Consider the following 21,161-nt stretch of genomic DNA (forward strand, 5'->3'; position numbering starts at 1 on the left):
AAAGAAAGAAAGGTAAGAAAAAATAAAAACAAGAAATAGAAAGAAAATAATAAAAAAAAGGATCCTCCCCAAACACCAACTGAGATGTCCCAATTCCAACAAAATAGCAAGATTACAGTAACTATAATTACCAAAAGTAACAATGGAAATAAGAATAAAAAAATTAAAAAACCTTCACATAGTTGTTATCGCATGGACCCAGAGCTTCCACATAGCTTCCTCTAACTAGTATCACTGTCTAGTTTCATTAATCACACATTTTCCCCCATGAACCAGAAAATTGCCTGTCTGAAGGCTTGAGGACTATTGCTTTCTCCTAACTCATGTCCTGATTTAGAGCTCTGGGTGTGCTCCTTTGGAGACTTCCATGGATCCAATTATTTTGATCAAGTTGGAGGGTAAATATTGTGGTCTTCTCCATGTCTTCCCTCCATAGGTTTTTATTGCCAATTATAGGCTCAGAGTCACTATCTCAGGTGGTGATCACCACATATGTCTATTTCACCTTGACCACAGAAATAGCAAGAAGGTGCTTTTATGGCTCCACTGCATTCCGGGTCACTGGCCACTCTGGCTTTGTTCCAAGTATTATTGCAGAACTAGTTTTCCCTTCCTTCTGGCATTGCTGGGTGCCTCCATTTCCATGGGAGCCTGCCGACCGTTGTGGGTTAGATGCTGATTTGATTATTCCACATATGGCAGCTCCTGTTGTATATGGAAGGAATAAGCAGCTTATTGTTGTTGTTGTTATTATTATTATTATTGTTATTGTCTATGTTGGGAAAACCTTATGTCTTTCTGGTGTCTTACTTCCTGTCAGTTCTGAAGCACCACCAGCCAGCCCTGAAGGCAAATGTGTAGATGCATGGCAATTCAGTTTTAACCCATTCTGCTTTTGGCTTCTCAAGTCCCTGGGCTGGAAATGTCTCATTTCACCATGCCCAGTGGGAAAAATAGCATGAGTATGGCTCTATTCAATCCACTAGACTGGTGGTGAAGGGCCGTGCTATTTCCTTTTTCATATTGGTCCTTTCCCAGGATAGCATGTACACTGGTCTGAGATAAGGGGTGGATATTCCCTTTTCTTCAGTAAGTACATCATTCAGTCACACTCAGAACTATGCTAAGCCATCAGCTAGACTTTCTTATTCAAGTTGATACAGCATTTAACTATCATAAAAGATGTACTCTTGTTCTTGGATTCTTCCTTTTCTGTCTACTTTGTGGCCACCATGATGTGAGCAGCTTTCCTCTGCCACACCCTTGCACCATTATGTTTCTGCCTTGGAGCCATGGATTGAATCCCCTGAACCATGAGCCACATTAAACCTCTCCTCCTTTAAGTTGTAGATGTTGAGTATTATATCTCAGCAACAGAAAAGATGACTAATGCACAAAACTAGTATCAAGAGTGGGGTTATTGCTGTTACTATACCTGACCATGTGGTTCAGAAGTCTCTGGAACTGGATTGTGAGGAGTTTGGAAAATTTTGAAGATGCCAGCTAGAAAAGATTTAGTATGCTGTAAGCAGAGATTAACTGGAGATACAGGGTGGTGGTGGGGGGACACATAAGACCAGAATGCTGATAGGAATGTGGACAATAAAGGGAAGACTCAGGAGGTTTCAGTCAGGAACAAGGGCTCCACTGGCAGTTGGACCATGTGTATTATACTCTGACAGAAAATTTGTTTACATTTTGCCCATATCCTGAGACTTTGTGAAAGACTAAGATCTAGGAGGCAGACTAATTGATCTAGTGGAGGAAATTTCAAGTCAGCCCAAAATTCAGACTATGGCATGGGTACTGCTGGCTGATTTCTGCTAAATCTACAGTGAAAATCAGGAGTGAACAGCATAGCGGCATGACTTGAAAGTTTAAAGTTTTACCATAAAGGAGACTCCTGCAAAGTTAGGGCAAAGGAGAGAATGATCACTGAAAAGATTAGTATAAAAAGTTTGCATCAGTACAGCAAGATGCCTGAGGGTATCTCAAAAATCATCAAGGTGCCACTAATCACAGGCTCAAGGCTAAAAAAACCATAAATCTTTCATCTGAGAAGAAATTCCATGGGTTACCAGCTCAAGAAAGGCCTTGTAGAAACTTGGTTTCCTGAGATTCATTTCACTGTGTTTAGCCATCCAAGAATTCACAGACCACTGCAGCCATGGTCCAAGAGTGCCTGTATATTGCTCAAACTAGTGGAAAACCTTGGTGTCATTCATGTAGTGCTGCACCCACCCCCCTCGGTACTGGGGATCAAACTCAGGACCTTGCACTGGCGAGGCAGGCATGGTGCCACTGAGCTAAAACTCTGGCCCATGTAGTGCTGGTTTTTGAGGCATGCAGAATACAAGAGTTATTGGGCCATGAGGGCTCCCATCAAATATGACAAGGTTACAGGCCCTGCCAAGAGTCCATGAGAGAGAAGTGTGTGAAGGTGTTGGAGTACAGCCAAAGGTACAGTGGAGACCCTAGGAAATTAGAGTTGCAAGAAATGGGGAACATCTGCTGAGGAAAGCTGCAAGTAGTGAGGAGAGCCAGCTTCTATAGAGGCCATATGCACTGCAATCAGCAAGGCCATAGGAGTGGCGTTCCTGAGCCCTTTGTAGATCACATCTCAACCCAACCTGCCCTGGGTGCTGGACATGGAGTTACAAGACTTAATGTTTGCCCTGCTGGATTTTGATCTTGTGGTGGTCTCATTCCTTCCTAGCCTCCTTTTTACTCCTTTTTGGAATGTTCTTGTTTATCCTATGTCCTTGTATGTTGGGTATATTTAACTTTCTTTTCAATTTTTATAGGAACTGAACAGCTGTTTGCCTTGATTCTCAGAGGAGACTTTGGATTGGACTTTTCAACAATGCTGGAACTGTTAAGACATGGACTAAATGCATTTTGTAGGAAGAGAAGGATGTGAACTTTAAGGGGGCCTGGGATGAAATGTTATGATTTAAATCTAAAATATCCCCCAAAAGTATTATGTTCAGAGGTGGGGCTCTTTGGAAATGATAGGTCATTGCTGTTGTGATTTGGAAGGGTGTATTCTCATCTTTGGCTACTGCCTTCTCTTTTTTATTTTTGGTCATCATGACTTCTACCAATTAGTTATTGCCTTGGAGCCAGGTGACCAAGGATTGAACCTAATGAACCCATGAGCCAAAGTAAACCTCTTCTTTAAATTATGGATGTTGGGTATTTTGTCCCAGTGATTATAAAGTAGTGAATATAGACACTGCCTCCCATCCTCCTGGATCCTGATAGCCACTCTCATAGTTGAATCTAAGTAACTAAAAGGCAATGAAACTCACAGAGCCAGTCAGTGAAAGCCTGGCTATTAAGACCCAGATTTGGCGAAAAAGTAGGTATTTTTTTTCTTACAGGGGCAAGGAAAAATATTGAGCAAACAGGAAAAATATAGCAGACACTTGGGTGGAGCATATTTATTGTATAAGGTGTTAGGAAGAAGAGAAATAATTGGTAGAAGAAACAATTTGCATCCTAACATGGGAGTGGGAGAATGAGGCTGCTGCATAAATGTAACTTAGGGTACTCTGGGGGAAAGATAAGCATTGGTAAGAGAAGGAAGATTGTAAGGGAATGGAAAAATACGTTGAAATTTAGGAAGTATTCCCAAATAGGGCACAGGGATTTTTAGGTTGCACTAAATGACCTTTGCTGGGGACCAAATGTAGAAGAGTAGGGAGGATCAGGATTGAGAATGGGCCACATAGGAATTGAAATTGATGGGGACAAGGGAGGGATAACTTGTGAGTAGCAAAGATTTGGTTTGAAGTGACAGAGAAAATGGATAGAATTAAATAGGCATCCGTGCCAGTGGTAGACAGAAGAGCATGACTAGATAGGAAAAGTCATGTAATTTATGAAAATTGGAAGAGGAGACTTACGTTGAGATAGAGATAATCAGAGATTTTAGGGAACATTTTATTACAACTACTTATACAGAACATTGCTATGACAACGCCAGCAGAAATCCTTCCCACAGGCAACTGAATGATAGCTTTGCAGACTGAATTTTGTATTCTAGTTTTTCTGGTTTCCTTTTTTCCTGTATGAACACCTTTCATTACCACCATGTTTCTGCCTTTTAGTACCTCTTTTTAACCTCAACATGATTGACATCTTAGGCTGCATGTTTGGGTGGGGGCAGTCGTGTGCATTTTAGGATGTTTAGCAGCTCCCCTGACTGGTGCCTTCTAAACACCTGAAGCGTATTTAGTGTTGCACCCAGTGAGAGAGAACCAGCCAGAGACCGATATTAAATCCATACAGGAGTTTATTACCGGCTGGGACCTGAGCCGAGCATCGGACTCGAGCCTCGACTGGGGGTTGACAAACATGTTTTATACACCTTTGAGGCCAACAGTTTCTAGGCCCCCCTATGGGATAGCACTAGTAAAGCAAGCAAAAGGTACAGAAGCAGAACGTCCTGCTGTTAGAACATTTGTAAAACAATAGTTGATTAATTGTTATTTCTAAAGAGACTTTCTAAGAGGAGGAGGTTTTTAAGCTTCCTCCTCAGATCATCTAAAGGGCAGGCAGGTGGGTCAAGCAGCAATATGGAGTCTGTCTTGCTAACTAGGGTCCTTCATTTAGTACACCAGTAGAGACAACCAAAAATGTCTTGAAACATTACTAAACATCTTGGAGACAAAATTGTACCTGGTTTAGAGTCATTGCTTTAGACCATAGATAAAGGACTAGGGACAGGAGAGATAGAATTTAGAGATGTGAGTAAAGAATCTCTGGGAATATGAGTGTGTGGGAAGTAAAATACATAAGAGGGATGCTTCAAAAATGGATAAATTTAGATTTTACAACACATACCAGTGATAATATTTTCAAGTGGGAGCAAATAAATGTACAAAAAGTTAAAACACTCTTGTTTCAGTGTTGTATAATGTAGATGGCACTCAAAGATTTCCTGACTCTAAGACATTTTGTTATATAGCTTGAACCCCTAGTTTACAATCTGGTGAAGTTGTTGCCCTCAGGCCTTCTTTTTCTTCTGTCCTCTCTTTTCTTCATTAGTCCACATGTATTTGGCATAAAACACATCCTCTTTCTGGCTTTGGTTACCAATACAATCCCATTGATTGACTCTTATTTTTTCTGGAAACTTAATTGAAGTACTTGAGGGTCACCATGCAGGGATGGTATCACATTCTCATAGCATATTTCTTGAACTTACTGCAATCTACAAATCTCATTATGGTTCTCAGTCTACTCCTTTCCCAAAGCAAGCCTTCCTAAAGCCAAGGCTCAACTTTGCCATTAGAAAGTAAGGCTCCCAAAAGAATGATTCTTCAATGACTTTCTTGTGAGAAAACATAGCTGCCTTATCTCAGGTTGTGATACGTTATTGCTCTGGACTTGTGCCTCCTACCTAAGACATCCCTACTAAGAAAGATTGGGGAAGATCAGTGTGCTGGAAGTGAAGTCAGAGAGATGAGTTTTAGTCCTCAGGAGGAACATCCAGATATGAGTTTTGTGCTAAGGAAGCCAAGAATGCTCTTTCCTAGAGCTTTTCAGCATCAGAGAGTTACTCACCTGTTCAGGGTGGGAAAGGGGCAACTAACTTCTCCTACCCCAAGGGAGGGAGCTTCTTCTCTAGGGGCCTTCCTGCTAGAAAGACTCTGCCTGGGCCAGGTTGGTTCTCCTAAAGGCCCTCACCATAGCCCCCTTCATTTCCTTGTTGCGAAAACTATAGATGATGGGATTGCACATGGGGATGATGATGGTGTAGAGGAGGGAGAAAAACTTGTCTTTGTCAGGCCCATGTGTGCTTCGGGGATTCATGTAAGAGAACATGGCTGAAGTGTACAAAAATATAACCACAGTCAGGTGGGAGGCACAAGTTGAGAAGGTCTTGCCCCAACCTGAGGAGGAGGTTCTGCCAAGGATGGAGCCCAGGATGCGGGCATAGGAGGCGACAATGAGGACCATGGGACTGAGCAGCACCACAGTGGCATCAACAAAGATCAATTTCATGCTAAACTGGGGGTCCCCACAGGACAGGGAAATCACTATGGGAGCCTCACAGAAGAAGTTTTCTACATGGTTGTCTCTGCAGAAGGGATTCTGGAATGATATATACTCAAGAAATATGCCATTGATCAACCCAAAGATCCAGGCAGTACCCACTAGCCTTACACGGACCTGTCTGCTCATGATCTGGGTATAGCTAAGGGGGTAACAGATAGCAGCATAACGGTCATAGGCCATGAAAGCCAAGAGGATGCACTCAGCCACACCCACAAAGAAGACCAAGTACATCTGGGTCATACAAGAAACAAAAGAGACAGTGTGGTTCTTGACTACCAGGTGGATCAACATCTGTGGGATGGTGGTGGTGATGAAGCAAACATCCAGGAAAGAAAGATGGCCAAGGAAAAAGTACATGGGGCTGTTAAGCCTGGGGTCTGTCCACGTGATGAAGATGATGAGGCCATTCATGGCCATGGCAAGGCTGTAGAGGGCTAGGAAGAGAGTGAAGAGCAATGCTCGTGTGGCAGGGGAGCTCTGCTCAAAGCCCACAAGGATGAACTCTGTCACTGTGCTGCTGTTCCGTAGGTCCACCATCTGGGGCCCTTGAGGGGGAAGGACAGGAAAAACACAAGAGAGGTGTAAGATAATTTAAATTACTCAGTAGGGCATAGAAACCCAATTATAAAACATGGTGGATGTGTGGCGATAAATGTTTCGGAACTCAGTACAGCCTAGTAAACTGGTAGTGTAATGTCGGAGTGAAAATGACATGGACACCACAGGATGTGTACATAGCATTATATTAAGAATTAAGGTAGAGATGGCTAAATTATCCTCTGGTTTGATCAAGCCTTTTGTGAAATATTGCATGTGTTCCAGTCTCCTCAATATTGAAGGACTTCGTACTAACCAGAATGCATTTGGAGCTGAAAAAAGTAAAGATCTATTTCTGGGACTCATGCCGTAAGAGAAATTTGTTTAAGGAGTTGAAGAATGGAGTGTTTAAGGGGAAGTAAGGGAGGCTATTAATGCATAGAAGATCATACATATGATACAGTTGAGAGATAACTGAGATGATGTTTTTGCATTCTTTCTGAAAATTATTTAAAATTATAAAATATTTGAAGTTTACGAGAAAAGGGAAGCATTCTAATTCTCAGGATTGTTCCTCACTGAGAGTTGTTTGTACATATCTGGAATCAATCGTATTTAGCTCGTCCCAGTGATCTACTTTTCTCAGGCTTCCCGCTGCTACATCAACCACCCATGCTGTGCATGCTAGAGAAAGAGCCTGGTTGTGAGCTCTCAAGTACTTTCTGAGCAGGACACAATTTTTTCCCCGGGGGCTTGAAATGTAGAGCTATGCACCAATGGGTAGATAGAATTCAACCATCTCTGTGAAAAAGGGGGACTATGAGCAGGGCACAAATACAACCATTCTTTTTTTTTTTTTTTGGTACAGGGGATCGAACTTGGGTTCTTGTGCTTGCACAGCAGGCAGCGAAACCACTGAGCTAAATCCCCGGCCCAATGCAACCATTCTTGAATAGACCTTCAGAGAAACTTGATCCATAACTTTTCCTCTAGGAGTAAAATCTTTTTCTTTTTCTATCTTCAGAGAATAAGCATTTGCAATTCTTTTTTTTTAAGGGCACAATAGTTTATTTTTTTAAAAAACTGTAACACACTGATGATGATGACCAGTATACACATGATAATGGCTTTACTCTTGGATATTGACATTGCAGTACTTTTTATATACTGAAATGTTTCAATAGGACCAAGAACATTAGAGAATTAAAGAGCTTAGATGAAAATGGACACTAATATTTCTGGTGTTCTAACCCACAGAATTAATTTAAACCCCCTATGTATCAGTGACATAATGTTAATCAGTTATGAAGAAAGTATGTTCTTAGAAGTAGGCAGAATGAACTTTATACTTCTTTGTACTTTAACCTTTAATTTTTATAATTTAAGCAAACCCTGGCTAAAGCACCTCAGATGCAAGACACCTCAGATAGCTTTCAAGGATTTACAATTCTCACATCCCTATCTTACTATTATAACTTTTAGAAAGTCAAATGAAGAATTTTGTACTTTTCTTCTTGTTTTGGAGTTTGATTGACTCAGATCCTTTCCATGTTCAGATGCTTATAGAATCTGGTCAGTATATTCCTGCTTAACTTGCAGTTCTTGGGCTGGGGATTTAGCTCAGTGGTTCTGGCGCCTGCCTTGCAAGCAGAAGGTCCCAAGTTCAGTCCCTGGTACCAAAAACAAAACAAAACTTGCAGTTCTTTCCATTATTCTTCTTCATTTTCCCTTCTTCTACTCCCCTTTGTATAAACTCTCACTTTTCCCTGTATGTTGCTTCTTTTCTTCTTTTTCTACCTACTTCCCATCCTTACTATTTTCTTCTTTCTCCTTTTTTCATTTTTGGTGTTGGTTGTCTGACATTTATCTAAATCTGTAGAACTCTTCTCTCTTATCCATGTTTAAAGTTCTCATATTTCCTGTCAGGATTTTAGAAGCTATCTCTCCTGTCATGTCTCAAAGTTCTAGATTCCCTCTATGTATGATTTCCTGGTGGGTTAAAGCAGTGTCAGGACAGTAATCTATTCTTATAATGTGCATGTTGGGGATATTCTTGTATGCAGGAGTTCTCCAGTGGATTCCAAAAGTAAAAAGAAAGACAAGAGAGCACTGTTTAAGATGTGGCTTGAAAGCCTGCACTGAGCGGACAGGTTGATATTGAAGTCATGGTTTGTGCCAGATATGCCAGAGAAGTCTGGGATTTATCCAAGAAGAAACTGACAATATCTATTATGCCTTTTGATCTTTATTTACACTTTCAGTTTCTCACACCATAGAAACTATTCGGTATTTACACATGTGTGTTGTATTTATTTCACTTAAGAGTATTGCCTCAATGTGTATCCATTGGAAATGTGTAATAGGAACAAAAGGTCCAAAGGGGAAAGGGAAATGGGAGGGATTGAGGAAAGGAAAGAAGGGTATGGAATTAATATGAGAAAATGAAAGAATGGAAACAAAGTCTTTGTAAATAGGGAAGGGTGGAGGGGTTGAAGGGAGGGGAGGGGAATGGGGAAAAAATAAGAACCAAGATATATTATGTAAAAGTACAAATTTCCGATGATGAATGTCATTATATTGTATATCTATATTGTATACCAATAAAATTAATAAAAAAGAATAAACTGATGTTTGACCTAGCCGATCACTAGGAACTTGATCCAAAACTTTGTCACAGGTGGCTACCTGTGGTTCATTGTGCCAGAAATAATATTCTGTGATAGCCAGCATCTAGTGTCTATGAGCTACCAGTAAGGGTTAACCAGTCAAATATTTGTCTAAATAAATGGTGTAATATAATGGAAACTACATCTTACCTCATTGTGTTCTTCTGCTGGCAATGCTGTTTGTCACCGAATCACTGTGGCGAGTAACAGAGGAGAACTCATGGTGTTTGAAGAGGAGCTGGCCCGGGGGGATGGTCTGACCTGGTGGCCACTCTGGAAGAGAATGGTGCCTGGTGACCTTGTTAGTTCTTTGACATCTATACTATTGCAGACGAATGTGTACTTAAGTAATGTTTTGGGTTTTTTTTGGTACCGGGGATTGAACTTGGGTCTTGGCACCTGCATAGCAGGCGGTGAAACCACTGAGCTAAATCCCCAGCCCACTTAAGTAATTTTTACAAAGTTAAATGTGAACAGCACTTTGTAGCAGTGGTATGAAAACTTCCATGCCCCATACTATCATTTATTAACACATAATCCAAAGATGGTGAACCTTTTAGAGCTTTCAATGCTAACAGCCCATGGCAGCATGCGTGCCATAGGTTTGCCACCACTGACATGATCTTATTTGATCCCTTTTTTTCATATTGTGTATTTTGTGTCTCAGGTCTTTAAAGTTTGTCTTCAAGCTTGACTTGAAAATTACAGGTTTTCCTGTTAGTTTGAAGAAAAATAGCAAGAAAATTAAAAGAAAACATTTATTCCGTTTTAGTTTCCTGCACGCCCTTATTCTGTAACATAAAACTTGTTCTTGCAGATATTATTTCTGGCGAAGAATATTCTAAAATGAACTTGCGTTGCTATGTCTTCTAAAGTTAATCTTGAACCTTTACAATTTATTTTTTATTGGTTGTCTAAATGACTGCAGTGACATTTAAATTGATATCTGTTTTCTGAAGGCATCATATATATATGCAATTTCTTTTTTAAATCAGAAGAGGGTCATATTTCTTTTGACAACTGTGTAAAGATTTAAAAAATTTCCATGTCTCCTTGGGTTTCCTCTTTAAAGAGTTGAGAACCTCTAATTTTATTTAAGTGACAAATAATTTACAAAATGGGTCCTGTACGCCATGACATTTAAATCTTTATTTTATCATGGAATCTTAATATGTAATTTAAGTTTTTTGAAGAACTACTGAGAAGTCAGGTTGACACCGTATCTGAACATGGTTTGATAAGGAGAAAAAAACAGAATACATTTTTAGCTGTGAATTTAAAGTGTTGTCAGTTAACTTAATTAACCTACTGTTTTGACCCATTTTAGAGCCATTGGCAAGCAAACAGAGACTCTCCAACAATTCCAAGAGCTTCTCAAAAGACCAGTGATTTGTGTTGGGAGAACGGCCACTAGAGGGTGGAAGCAGGATCATCTTGATTGCTACCCCCTTGATTAATTACTGAAACGGAGGCAAGAGAATAAACTGCTGGTTACATTAGGGTTGAGGGGAGGGGGAGAATAACTTCTGCACTATTTCTGACATTTTCTTCCACATGAAGGGAACTGTCGTAGCACTCCTACCTTCTTTGTCCTTTACTCCATTACAGAGGAGATGGATTGCCCTACCTGATTGATGCTGTTAGGAAGAGAAAGCCATCACTCATATTCCTTTGCCTTTCACCTTTCTCTTGGGAGTGAGTGGCCTTTCTGGGGCATCCTCTTCCCTGACTAGGGAGGCTTTGCTGTTATCCAGTGGCTTGGGAATATGTCTGTCTGGCTATCTGTGGGCTTGTATACTACAAAGAATGCGTCTGTTTCACTATTGTTAAAGCTGACGTTTGGCCTCTATCTGTGGACTTTTTATCTTATTTTTCAGTTGATTCAGAACCAGATTGGAAGAGTAACGTCATTTACTGTATTCATTCAGTCTCAAGCAGATATTATTATTATTATTATTACATATGTGCTAAAACAATTATAAACAAATATTAGCAGAGTTTAGGTTATAATGAAAAGAAACTCTAAGACATTATAATGTGTGACAATTTCTGGAGAGAAAGAACTCTCCTGATACACATATTCTGAATTCTTAAATTGCAGTGGTGGCAAGCTAAGGGAGAGAAGTCTACATTCCCTGACCACAGGAGCACAATGAACAAAGTGCGCTATTGTAGACCAAACTTGTGGGAAAATATGTTATTATAGTGTGAGGCTCTATTCTTGTCACACTTACTGAAGAGGAGCAGAACACATTCAACAGTTAGCCATATTTTGGTTGTTCTCCTAGCAACACTCTGACCACAAGAATAAAAGATACTATAGCATTTTATTATTTATTAATTCTATAGTTTCTGTTTGTTTCAGGAGTAGGGTTAGTTCACTTGAGCTGTCTATGAATTCATTAGCCTTGTTTAAATTATGCACATTGTTCTCTTATAAAGCTTCAGTTTCTGTAAGGTTTGTGTGTCTTGTGGAATTGCTTCAAGTAAAATGTGCCTCTTATAATTTCAGATTTTATACCACTTGACACCTAGTTTCTCTGATGCATATTTAAATCTTGTGTTTTTGATTAAATACATCATGTGATGAAACAGAATCATCAATTTTATGGCTGAAAAAGATGTAATATATTTAGCCTGAGGTTTTTTTTTTGTTTTTGTAGCGTGGATTGAACTCAGAATCTTGCACTTGCGAGGCAGGTGTTGGAACCACTGAGCTAGATGCCTGGCCTCTAGCCTGAGTTTTACGGACTCCCCCACCCCCGCCACCACCCCAGGGAATGCAGAAACCTGTTTCAGTGTATCCATTCATCTCTGAAATAGTGTATAAATAGATGTGTGCATTAAAATATTTTTCTTAGAAAGTCCATGATGTATTAACTTGTCAAAAGCAGTTGGAATCCACAGAGTTAAAGACTTCCGATATCGAGACTTGAAGTCATTAAAACCCCATAGACCTTTCTTCTTTAGGCTGAAAATTAAACTACTCTTTGTCTTGCTGAACTGTTTCTTCAAAGGTGTCTCCTATGGAGAGTGACTGAGAGAGGTTTGAGCATCCAGTCCCACCACCAGGAGCTTCCAGAGACTGTAACCAGCCCTAAGAAGTCTCAAAGGAGAATTCCAGGGAAACAGTTTATACTGCCTCAGGATTTGGCTCCCAGATGCTGTGTGGGCGAGATCGTGGCTCTCGAGAGTGGGTGGACCACATGGTAAGCTCCTTCTCTTGGGCCACTCAGTGGCTGAAGGCCTACAGTGCTAAAAGTAGCTGGAAGCCTCTTGGTTGTTTCCTCTAAGTCTACGCTTCAGTTTTGCCTTCACAATGAAAAGGAGAGCAGCTGACCTAGAAACATAGAGATCTGAGGAGGGGTGGTGCAGAGTGATTTAGTAGCACATGTATGATTTAAGTTCAGAAAGTGATGTTAGTTATAAATCACTACAGAGACAATGCTTTGGGCCATAAGAGTAAACAGATCTTATGTAGAGATATAGCGTGTTTGAATGACAGCAGGAAAGGGAATAGGTGACAGAAACAAAAAAATAACATTACAAAAGAAGGGGAGCTTTAAGGCACTTTAAGAAATTCATCCTGTAGGATGCTTCTAAGATGACCAACAGTGTTCTATTTCTTTCAAGTGAATAGAAATGATAGCTGGAGGAACTTACTGTTCTACAAGGGCTTTTAAACATTGAAATGATGGGCAAAGTATAATTTTCTGCTCTGAAGGTTCTGACATAATTGTAGTGAAAATTCCAGAATATCAGATTCAGTTTACATTTCTTTTGCCTACTATGAAGATAAATGATGGGAGCCTGCACAGTTACCAGGGCTTCTAAGAGACTCCATGGCTCCTCCTCATCGCCTTCCTCAGTTAATGATATTAACAAATCCTTAGTCACTCAAGGTAGAAGTTAAGAAGACACCTTCCAATATCTTCTTTTGAACCTCCGTATACATTTTTATTAAATGCTGGTTAGTATTTATTTTCCTCTACCCTTCTAGAGACACTCCATGCTCCAGCTGCTACTAACTTTCCTCATTACTTCATACTTTTCTGTGCCTCCAAGTCCTGCAAATTATCTTCTCCTTCCTTTCCTGGAATTCACTCTTCAAACATTTTGTCCATTTGACAAACTCTTGCTACTAAAGGCTGACCTCAATGCTTATGTTCATACTGAAACCTTCAGTAACTTGTGTCCACCTCAACCCTTGCAAAATTGCATTTATTCTTGCTTCAGTTACTAGAGAATACATTCTTCATTTGCAGTCATGTCTAGATTATGAGCTCCTTTAATATAGAGATCTTGTATCTTTATTTCCTGGCACATTGCCTGACACATACCAGTCTTTCAATATAAATTTTGTGGAATAAATGACCTTTCAAATTCTAATTTTCTTTATTCTTTAATGTTGCCAACTATACTGACTTTATAAGTAAACTACCATAAGCATACTTTTATAATCTGCGTTATGAAGCACACATTTGCCTGATAGATTTATTGTGAAGATTAAGAGGAAATGTATTCATTCAACAAAAAATGCATGTGGTGTGCGTGTGTGTGTGCGCGTGTGTGTTGTTTTCATGTATATATCACACAGAACAATATCTATAATAGGAAGGTATATAATAAATTTTAATTTACCCTTCCTTTTACTAGGTCATTGGATAAAATAAAAACATTCATTAGACATTCATGTTTTTAAATGTCAGTAATGTTCAAAATACCTGAAGCCTTTAAAAAAAATCCACCAGTTGAAAAATTTATTTTCTAAACCATAGTAAAATGCTATAGAGTCTGTGTCTTCATAGAGCATACAGCTCAGTTAAGCACAGAGATATTGGACAAAGTATAATACAGTGTGCTTAGAGCTCTAAATCGAGCTTCAGTAAAGAACTGGAGGAGCTCAAGAGTAATGAAATAATAAAATAGGAAAAATGTACTCAAAGAATAAAAAATCAGATGTAAGAAAAAATACACTAATGTCTGAGGGATTTAGAGAAGTTGTTCTTTTTTTGGTACTGGGGATCAAACTCGGGTCCTTGCGCTTGCGCAGTAGGCAGCGAAACCACTGAGCTAAATCCCCGGCCCTAGAGAAGTTGTTCTTAAATAGTGTCTTTGTAAAAGAAAAGAAGGTCAATCTAAGTAAGAACAAGAGCTAAATCCCCCAAATCTTCAGTTTAGGTATAAAGTTAGACTAAGATTTTGGGAGGCAGAAAGTGAGTATAAAAGATATTCTTTTAATAAGTTGAATAATAATTCAAGCAGATATGTGATTATTTTAGTAAAAGTATAGGTTCAGTGATGAAAAGAAGTTTCCTTCCATCTTTATTAAGTATGATAAACAGAGATCTTTATCCCCAGTCATGACAGTGAGTGGCTACATTGGAAAAGCCAAATTTCATAATGACCAGTATGTAATAATTTTCAAATCTAATGTATAAAAGAACAGTTGTAAATTCATTGGAGTGACCTCAGTCACTTTTCTCATCACTGAGACATAATACCCGATACCCACAATTTAAGGAAGAGAGGTTTAGTAGGGCTCAGACTGTAGTCAGCTGGCTTCATGACACAAATGGCATGGCAGAAAGAGATAACAGAAGAAACCTGCTTATGTCATGGTGGCGCTGGAACAGAGATGGAAGGAACCTGGGAGGGAGATGTATCCTTCCAGGTGACTCTCCCAGTTAACCTTTTCCCAACTAGACCACATCTCTTAAAAGGACAGTTAGCTGTAAGCTCTTCAGCAAAGAATCCATAGGGGTGTGTAGCACCCCCATGATCTAATCACCCTAGAAAGGCCCAACCTTGGAACACATGAGACTTTTGGGGGACCTAAACCATAATAAAGGTTTATTTGAGCCTTTGCTACTGAATGCTAATTACTAAGTGTTAGCACTTAGGATTTACAAGCCTTGCATTCCCTTTCCTCTGTGAAAATTCCTTGGTCAAATAAAATTGAATCACAGGCAACTCACAAAAGAAGCTAAGGGCGACTGCCTTCCTGATTCCAGCCCAGAGAGCATATAGTTAGCTCCAAAGTAGCTACAAACAAATATTTTTATTAAATGGAAAAAAATAGAATTTAGAAATTAGATTAATAAGAGAAAAAAAGACCATTAATTGTTTAAAATACAGACATAGGGGCCAGGGATTTAGCTCAGTGGTTCTGGTGCCTGCCTTGCAAGCGCAAGGTCCCGAGTTTGATCCCCAGTACCAAAAATAAATAAATAAATAAATAAATACAGACATAATGACATACCCTAGAAATCAATCATGAACAAGTCTTGAATGCAGCTCTCTAAAATACAAGGGCAATCAGGATCTCACAGAGGTCCTTATTAGTGAGACTGGGTTATCCCTGGACAAGCAGAGATAAGAGGAGAAGGCACAAGATACAGTGTAGTTTGAAAGACTTTGTTGCCTATTTGTGCAGGGAGAGAATCAAGTAATTACATCTGGCTGGGTAGGTGTCTTACATTGGAAATGTCAGAAACAGAGGAAACCACAGTGACACCCTTCACTGGGAGCAAAAGAGAAGAGAAACAAAGCATAGCCCATAGAAAGACCTGGCAAGACCACAGCCTGTGTCTGCCAGGCCTCTCTGACCCTGCAGCTTAGCACCAGCCCTGCTATTGGGAAGACAAGGCCAGACCTTCCCACATCCTTAAATGGCCAGAAAAGAATAATTGTTTCCCCACCTGATTTTTTCCCCATCTGATTTGCATAATACTGAGAACGTGTCATTTTTAAAGATTTAAAAACTTAAGAAATAATTTTGGCATGCTGTGATTTTTATTAACACATGCACACAAACTTTGAGGATTTTAGCAATAAAATCAAGAGACAACAGTTAGTGAATTTTTGTCTTATATTTCCTACTAAAGTGGTAGAGATAAAAGCATTTGGGTCCATGATTTGACAGATGTTCGGAGGACAGTGGCAAAAGGCTTTTAAGGAAGAACAACCATCCTCAGTGTGAGTCCTTGTAGGTCTCTGCTGGCAACACTTGTAATTTACAACCCTTTCCAATGTCTCACCAACTCACTTCAGAAGTCTTCCCAGAGTCCTAACTACTTCTTTTCTTTTCTAAGCTCATTGTCATTTCCCTTCTTCAATCTTCTTCGATTCTGTCATAAAAAAAAGGGTAGAGTTTTTACTCCTCATGTTGCCTTGCCAGCTTACACTAGAGATTTGCAAGTTGAGTTAAAGTGCAGAAATGTCTAAATTCTCCTATTGTTTTCCTATCCCTACACCTTTCTTTTCTGTCTTCATTTTACTTCTTCTACCTCTTTGCAGCTAAATCCACTTCACTCTCTCCACATCCCTCTGAAACTGAAGATTTCTGAAATTCTGCAGCCCATGAAGACACCTGGCCAGAGCCAATTTCATAGATGTGCCTAACTTGGTATGACAGAGCAGTTGTGAACAGATGTCTGTGATTGTACAAAAAGCAACTGTTGGTAATAAACTATCTTGGAAGGACTCTCTTGTTGATTAATGGAGGACACCATAATTAACTGAAATACTGAAAATTACTTCAGTCTCATTTTATAAAGACTAACTCACATTGTGCCCCCTCCATCTCATAAGACTTGATCACCTTCCATCATTCCTATCCTTCATCCAACTGAGTCATGAAGTGACTCTACTGTCTCATTAGAGAAGGTAAAAGAAAAACAGACTAGACATAACTCTTCTCCTTTCTCACAATCATCTTTAATATGGAGATTTAAACAAGGAGTAAAACAACCAGGAGACTAAGGGAAAGAGAGAAATTGATAGGCAAAGATATCCGCAATAATGCTCCTCTGAATATTCAGAACCTATGTGTATGTTCAAGCGTGGGTGCTAAGAAACTGGGGAGAAGAATTTAGTAATCAAGGGGAACCACCGTATATCAGTGGACTGAATAACTCCAGCTGTTCTTTGGCTTTGATTAATCTGAGCTATTTTGCTATTTAAAATGCCTGATTATAATTTGGAATGAGTTTAAATAGCTTAAAGAAGAAAGAGTAAGAGATAACAAGAGAAAGGGGAGAAGTAGGGGAAACAGGAGAGACATTTAGAATGACTCTAAATAGCTTACAGAAGAAGGGACGGGAAGGAGAGAGAAGAATAAGAGAGAAAAGAGAGTGAGATAGATAGGGAGAGAAACAGATGGAGAGAGAGACAGACAGACAGACACACAGAGAAACACAGAGAGAGAGACAGAGGCAGAAAGACAGCGCATATCAGAGAGAACCGGTACTATCCTCAGTTGTGCTGTATCAATAGGACATAGAAGAGAAAAAGCTGAAACACATAGACTCCTGGAATAAATACAAAATTTTAAGAAGTGGAAAGTTATATATTTATGAAGTTCAGGAACTCAGAACAACTCAGTAGCTCCAGATTAAAAACTAAGCAAAGAGGACCAGGGATTTAGCTCAGTGGTGCAGCACCCGCCTGGCAAGTGCAAGGTTCTGAGTTTGATTCCCAATACCGAGGGGTGGGGAGGAGGGACTAAGAAAAGGACTTGAATAGACATTTCTCAAAAGAAGACAGAGAAATAGCCATCAGGTGTATGAAAAAAATCTCAACACCTCCAATAACAACAACAACAACAAAAAGAAAAAAGAAGGAGATCAAGACATGGGTGGAGGTGGGAGAGAGGGGAAGGAAATAAAAAAAGGAATTAAGATGTATTATGCACATGTACTAATTGCAAACATGATGTACTGTAAACATGTACTAATAATGAATAAATAAAATAAAGATGTAACAAGCTCAAAAGATCAGGGAAAAGCAAATGAAAGCCACAATAAGATATCACCTCACACCAGTTACAATGGCTTTTATCAATAAGATGAAAGTGTGGGGAAGAATGCACAGAAAGGGGAACCCTTCCACATTATTGGTGGGGACATAGATGGATTCAGCCATTATGTTAATCATTGTGGAGTTTTCTTCACAAATTAAAAGTGGAACTACCATATGACCCACAAATCTCACTTGTAGGTATATACTCCAGGAAATGAGATCAGTATGTTAAAGAGAAACCTGGACTCCTGTGTTCATCCCAGTGTTATTCACAAATAACTGAGATATGCAATCAGTCTACACACAAGAGTAGGTTTTTAAAATGTGGTACATACACATAATGGAATGCTAATCAGCCTTTAAACAGCTGAGAATTCTGTCATTTGACCCAAGAGGGATGAAACTAGAGGACATTATGCTAAGTGAAATAAGCTAGGTGGGCAGAGAGACAAATACCATATGACCTCATTTATATGTAGAATCTAAAAAAGTTGATCTCATTGGCACAGAGAGCAAAAAGGTAATGAGTGTGGGTGACGGATTGAGAAAATGTTGGTCAAAGGACAACAAATTTTAGTTAGGAGGAATAAGTTTAAATGATCGATTGTACATCATGGTGACTATATAATAACAATGTGTTGTTTACTCGAATATTGTTAGGAAAGTAGAGTTTAAGTGCTCTCACTACAAAAAATTGGTAAGTATGTGAGGCAATGGATATATTACTTAGCTTGGTTTAGTTATTTCACAATGAATACACATACATACATATATACCATATATATAATATTTATTTGTCAATTTATAAAAATAATTCACAGGCTTATTTTGAGTCAGATTTAGGCCACAAAGTGAAACAGTTCTATTATCCTAGGATAAATGACTTGTAATACTCTTGCTGAAGACTAATCATGTTGTTTACCTAGATCTAACCATTTATTTATTTTTTTATTTAAAATTTTTTTTCCCATTAAGTTTATTGGTACATTTTAGTTATACATTATGGTTACATTCATCATTGGGAACTTGTAGCTTTACGTGATGTATCTTGGTTCTTATTTTTTTCCCCATTCCCATGCCCTCCCTTCACCCCCTCCACCCCTCCCTATTTACAGAGACTTTGTTTCCATTTTTTCCTTTTCACATATTTTTCCCTTCCCTTCTTTCCTTTCCCCTACTCTTCCCACTTCCCCTACCCCTTTAAACCTTTTCTTCCTATTTCACATTGTCAATTATACATTTTGATCCTTGTTTACACTTTTAGTTTCTTACACTAGAGAAACTATTTAGTATTTACACATGTGTGTCCTATTTATTTCACTTAAGAGTATGGACTCAATGTGCATCCATTTAGCTAAAAATGTCTCTAGTTTCTCGTTCTTTATGGCAGACATAACCATTTGAAAATGATGTATAAAGCTGACCTATAAATTTAAAAATAAGATATGCAAATGCTCATGTATTAAACACACACACACACACACACACACTTAATTTCATCCTTTGTAGGAAGCAGTGAGCCCAGCACAGAGTGAGGCTTTGGGTCTGTATGTATATCTGAAATTCAACCTTAGCTTTGTTGTTGATTCTAGAGCAGAGTTGGCTAGCTGACTATCAAGTTCTTTCTCCTATAATAAGAGAATGAACTAAAACAGTATAATTAGCTAGCACAGACTGGATCTGTTTCTTCTTGTCTCTTTATGGCTTCCTTTCACATGTGGAAGGGCTATATCAGGACTTGGCCAGCCTTCCCTTCATAAGCCAAACGGCACCTGCAAAAACCTAAGGACAAAATGATCTCATCACCCTTTCGAATCCATCCTAAGTTTTCCTGCTTCTCACTGTTAGGAAGTTCTTTACACCTAATGAACCCTTTCTCTGATGTATTTAAGTCCTCTTTCCCTTAATCTGGCTGTTAGAATCACTGCAGAAAATTTCACAAAAAACGAACAGCGATAATAACAAGAGGTGGAATGCATTCTCTGTCTCACAGTCTCTAAGAGAGGAACGTCATTGAATCTCTTCTTAACATTCCTTTCTCCAAGGAACAAGAAAAATGCCAGATAAATTGAAACTGACATGCACAGAATAAGGAAGAAGGCTCAAGAAAGAAAGAAAAAAAGAAAGAAGTGAGAAAGTAATTATAGAGAAAGTGAAGAGATCTCACCAAACCAAAAAGAAAGAAAAAAGTTTCAGGCAAAGAAAGAATGAGAGATAAGATGGAAACAGTAAAAGTGTGAAAATATAAGACAGGTTAATACAGAGAAATAATTGAAGGCTCAGATACAAAGAGCCCCAACCTAGAGACAAAATACAAGGAGATAAAGTGTCAAACATAAAAAAGAACCTGAGCAGCTGCCCAGCACACTGGGCGCGCCTGTGTGGTGATGTGGAATCAAGTTAGGAGCCAGGTGCCTCCTCAAGGTCAAGGAGCAGGAAATCAGCCTGGTGTCTCTCCCCCACCCAGCCTTTGAGCCTTTGTCCAGTCTGGCTGGTCCTCAGTCACATGCAAAACCCCTGCCCCTCAGGCAGATCCAGCAGGGCAAGTGGGAAGACTGAGATCCTGATGGAAACACAGAGGAGAAACACAGGGGACGAAGTGACCAAGCAGGGAGAGTGAAGACAACCGAAACAGGGCTACACTGCTGGAGAGGGAGAAAGTGAGCAAGGCGGAGGTTCATAGGGTGAAAATCTGACCCATCTCCCCCATGGCCACTGTGGGCAGAGCCTCTGTCTGATTTGAACAGATAGTCACTACAGGAGCCGGGGAGTGTTCACTTCTGGGGATCCTCACAGAGGCAGGGCCAGCTTTCACCATAGAAGCGTTTATTCACTGACCTTGTCCAAGGGCTTTGGCACACACTGATGAGGACATTGGCTGTGCTGGTCAGGCTCAGAAGAGGAACCCAAAAGTGCAGAGTGAGGATGCAGTGGTTTTGCTCTGAACCAGCAGCTCATTTATAGGCTGTGTGTATGAGTATGGGCTCCTTTAACTATTTTCTTTTTCCATTTCTCTAAATTGCACACACACACACACACACACACACACACACACACACTCTTGCAGGCACTAGCTCTCTACTTGTTACT

At 39.5% G+C, this 21,161-nt stretch overlaps 1 protein-coding gene and 1 long non-coding RNA gene across 2 annotated transcripts in view; one reads left to right on the forward strand and one right to left on the reverse strand.

Moving 5' to 3' along the window:
• Window positions 1–19,262, forward strand: part of LOC147821508 (uncharacterized) — a 60,238-nt gene extending 40,976 nt beyond the window's left edge. The window contains exons 2-3 of the long non-coding RNA XR_015446973.1: window positions 12,287–12,478; window positions 16,569–19,262. This is a non-coding gene — a long non-coding RNA (uncharacterized LOC147821508). The remainder of the gene's footprint in view (window positions 1–12,286; window positions 12,479–16,568) is intronic.
• On the reverse strand, window positions 5,647–6,603 carry LOC101712336 (olfactory receptor 10AD1). The gene has a single exon (XM_004863189.3). It carries the CDS (start codon window positions 6,601–6,603, stop codon window positions 5,647–5,649), a length of 957 nt encoding a protein of 318 aa, XP_004863246.2.
• Window positions 19,263–21,161: the final 1,899 nt, after the last annotated feature.

Source organism: Heterocephalus glaber, unplaced genomic scaffold, assembly GCF_053883595.1.
Source record: "Heterocephalus glaber isolate CG9 unplaced genomic scaffold, H.glaber_assembly_v1.0 deba00001733, whole genome shotgun sequence".
Taxonomy (NCBI): Eukaryota; Metazoa; Chordata; class Mammalia; order Rodentia; family Bathyergidae; genus Heterocephalus; species Heterocephalus glaber.

What these genes read in the sequence shown, in the direction of transcription:
- LOC101712336 (XM_004863189.3), bottom strand. Translation starts at nt 6,603, where the DNA reads ATGGTGGACCTACGGAACAGCAGCACAGTGACAGAGTTCATCCTTGTG.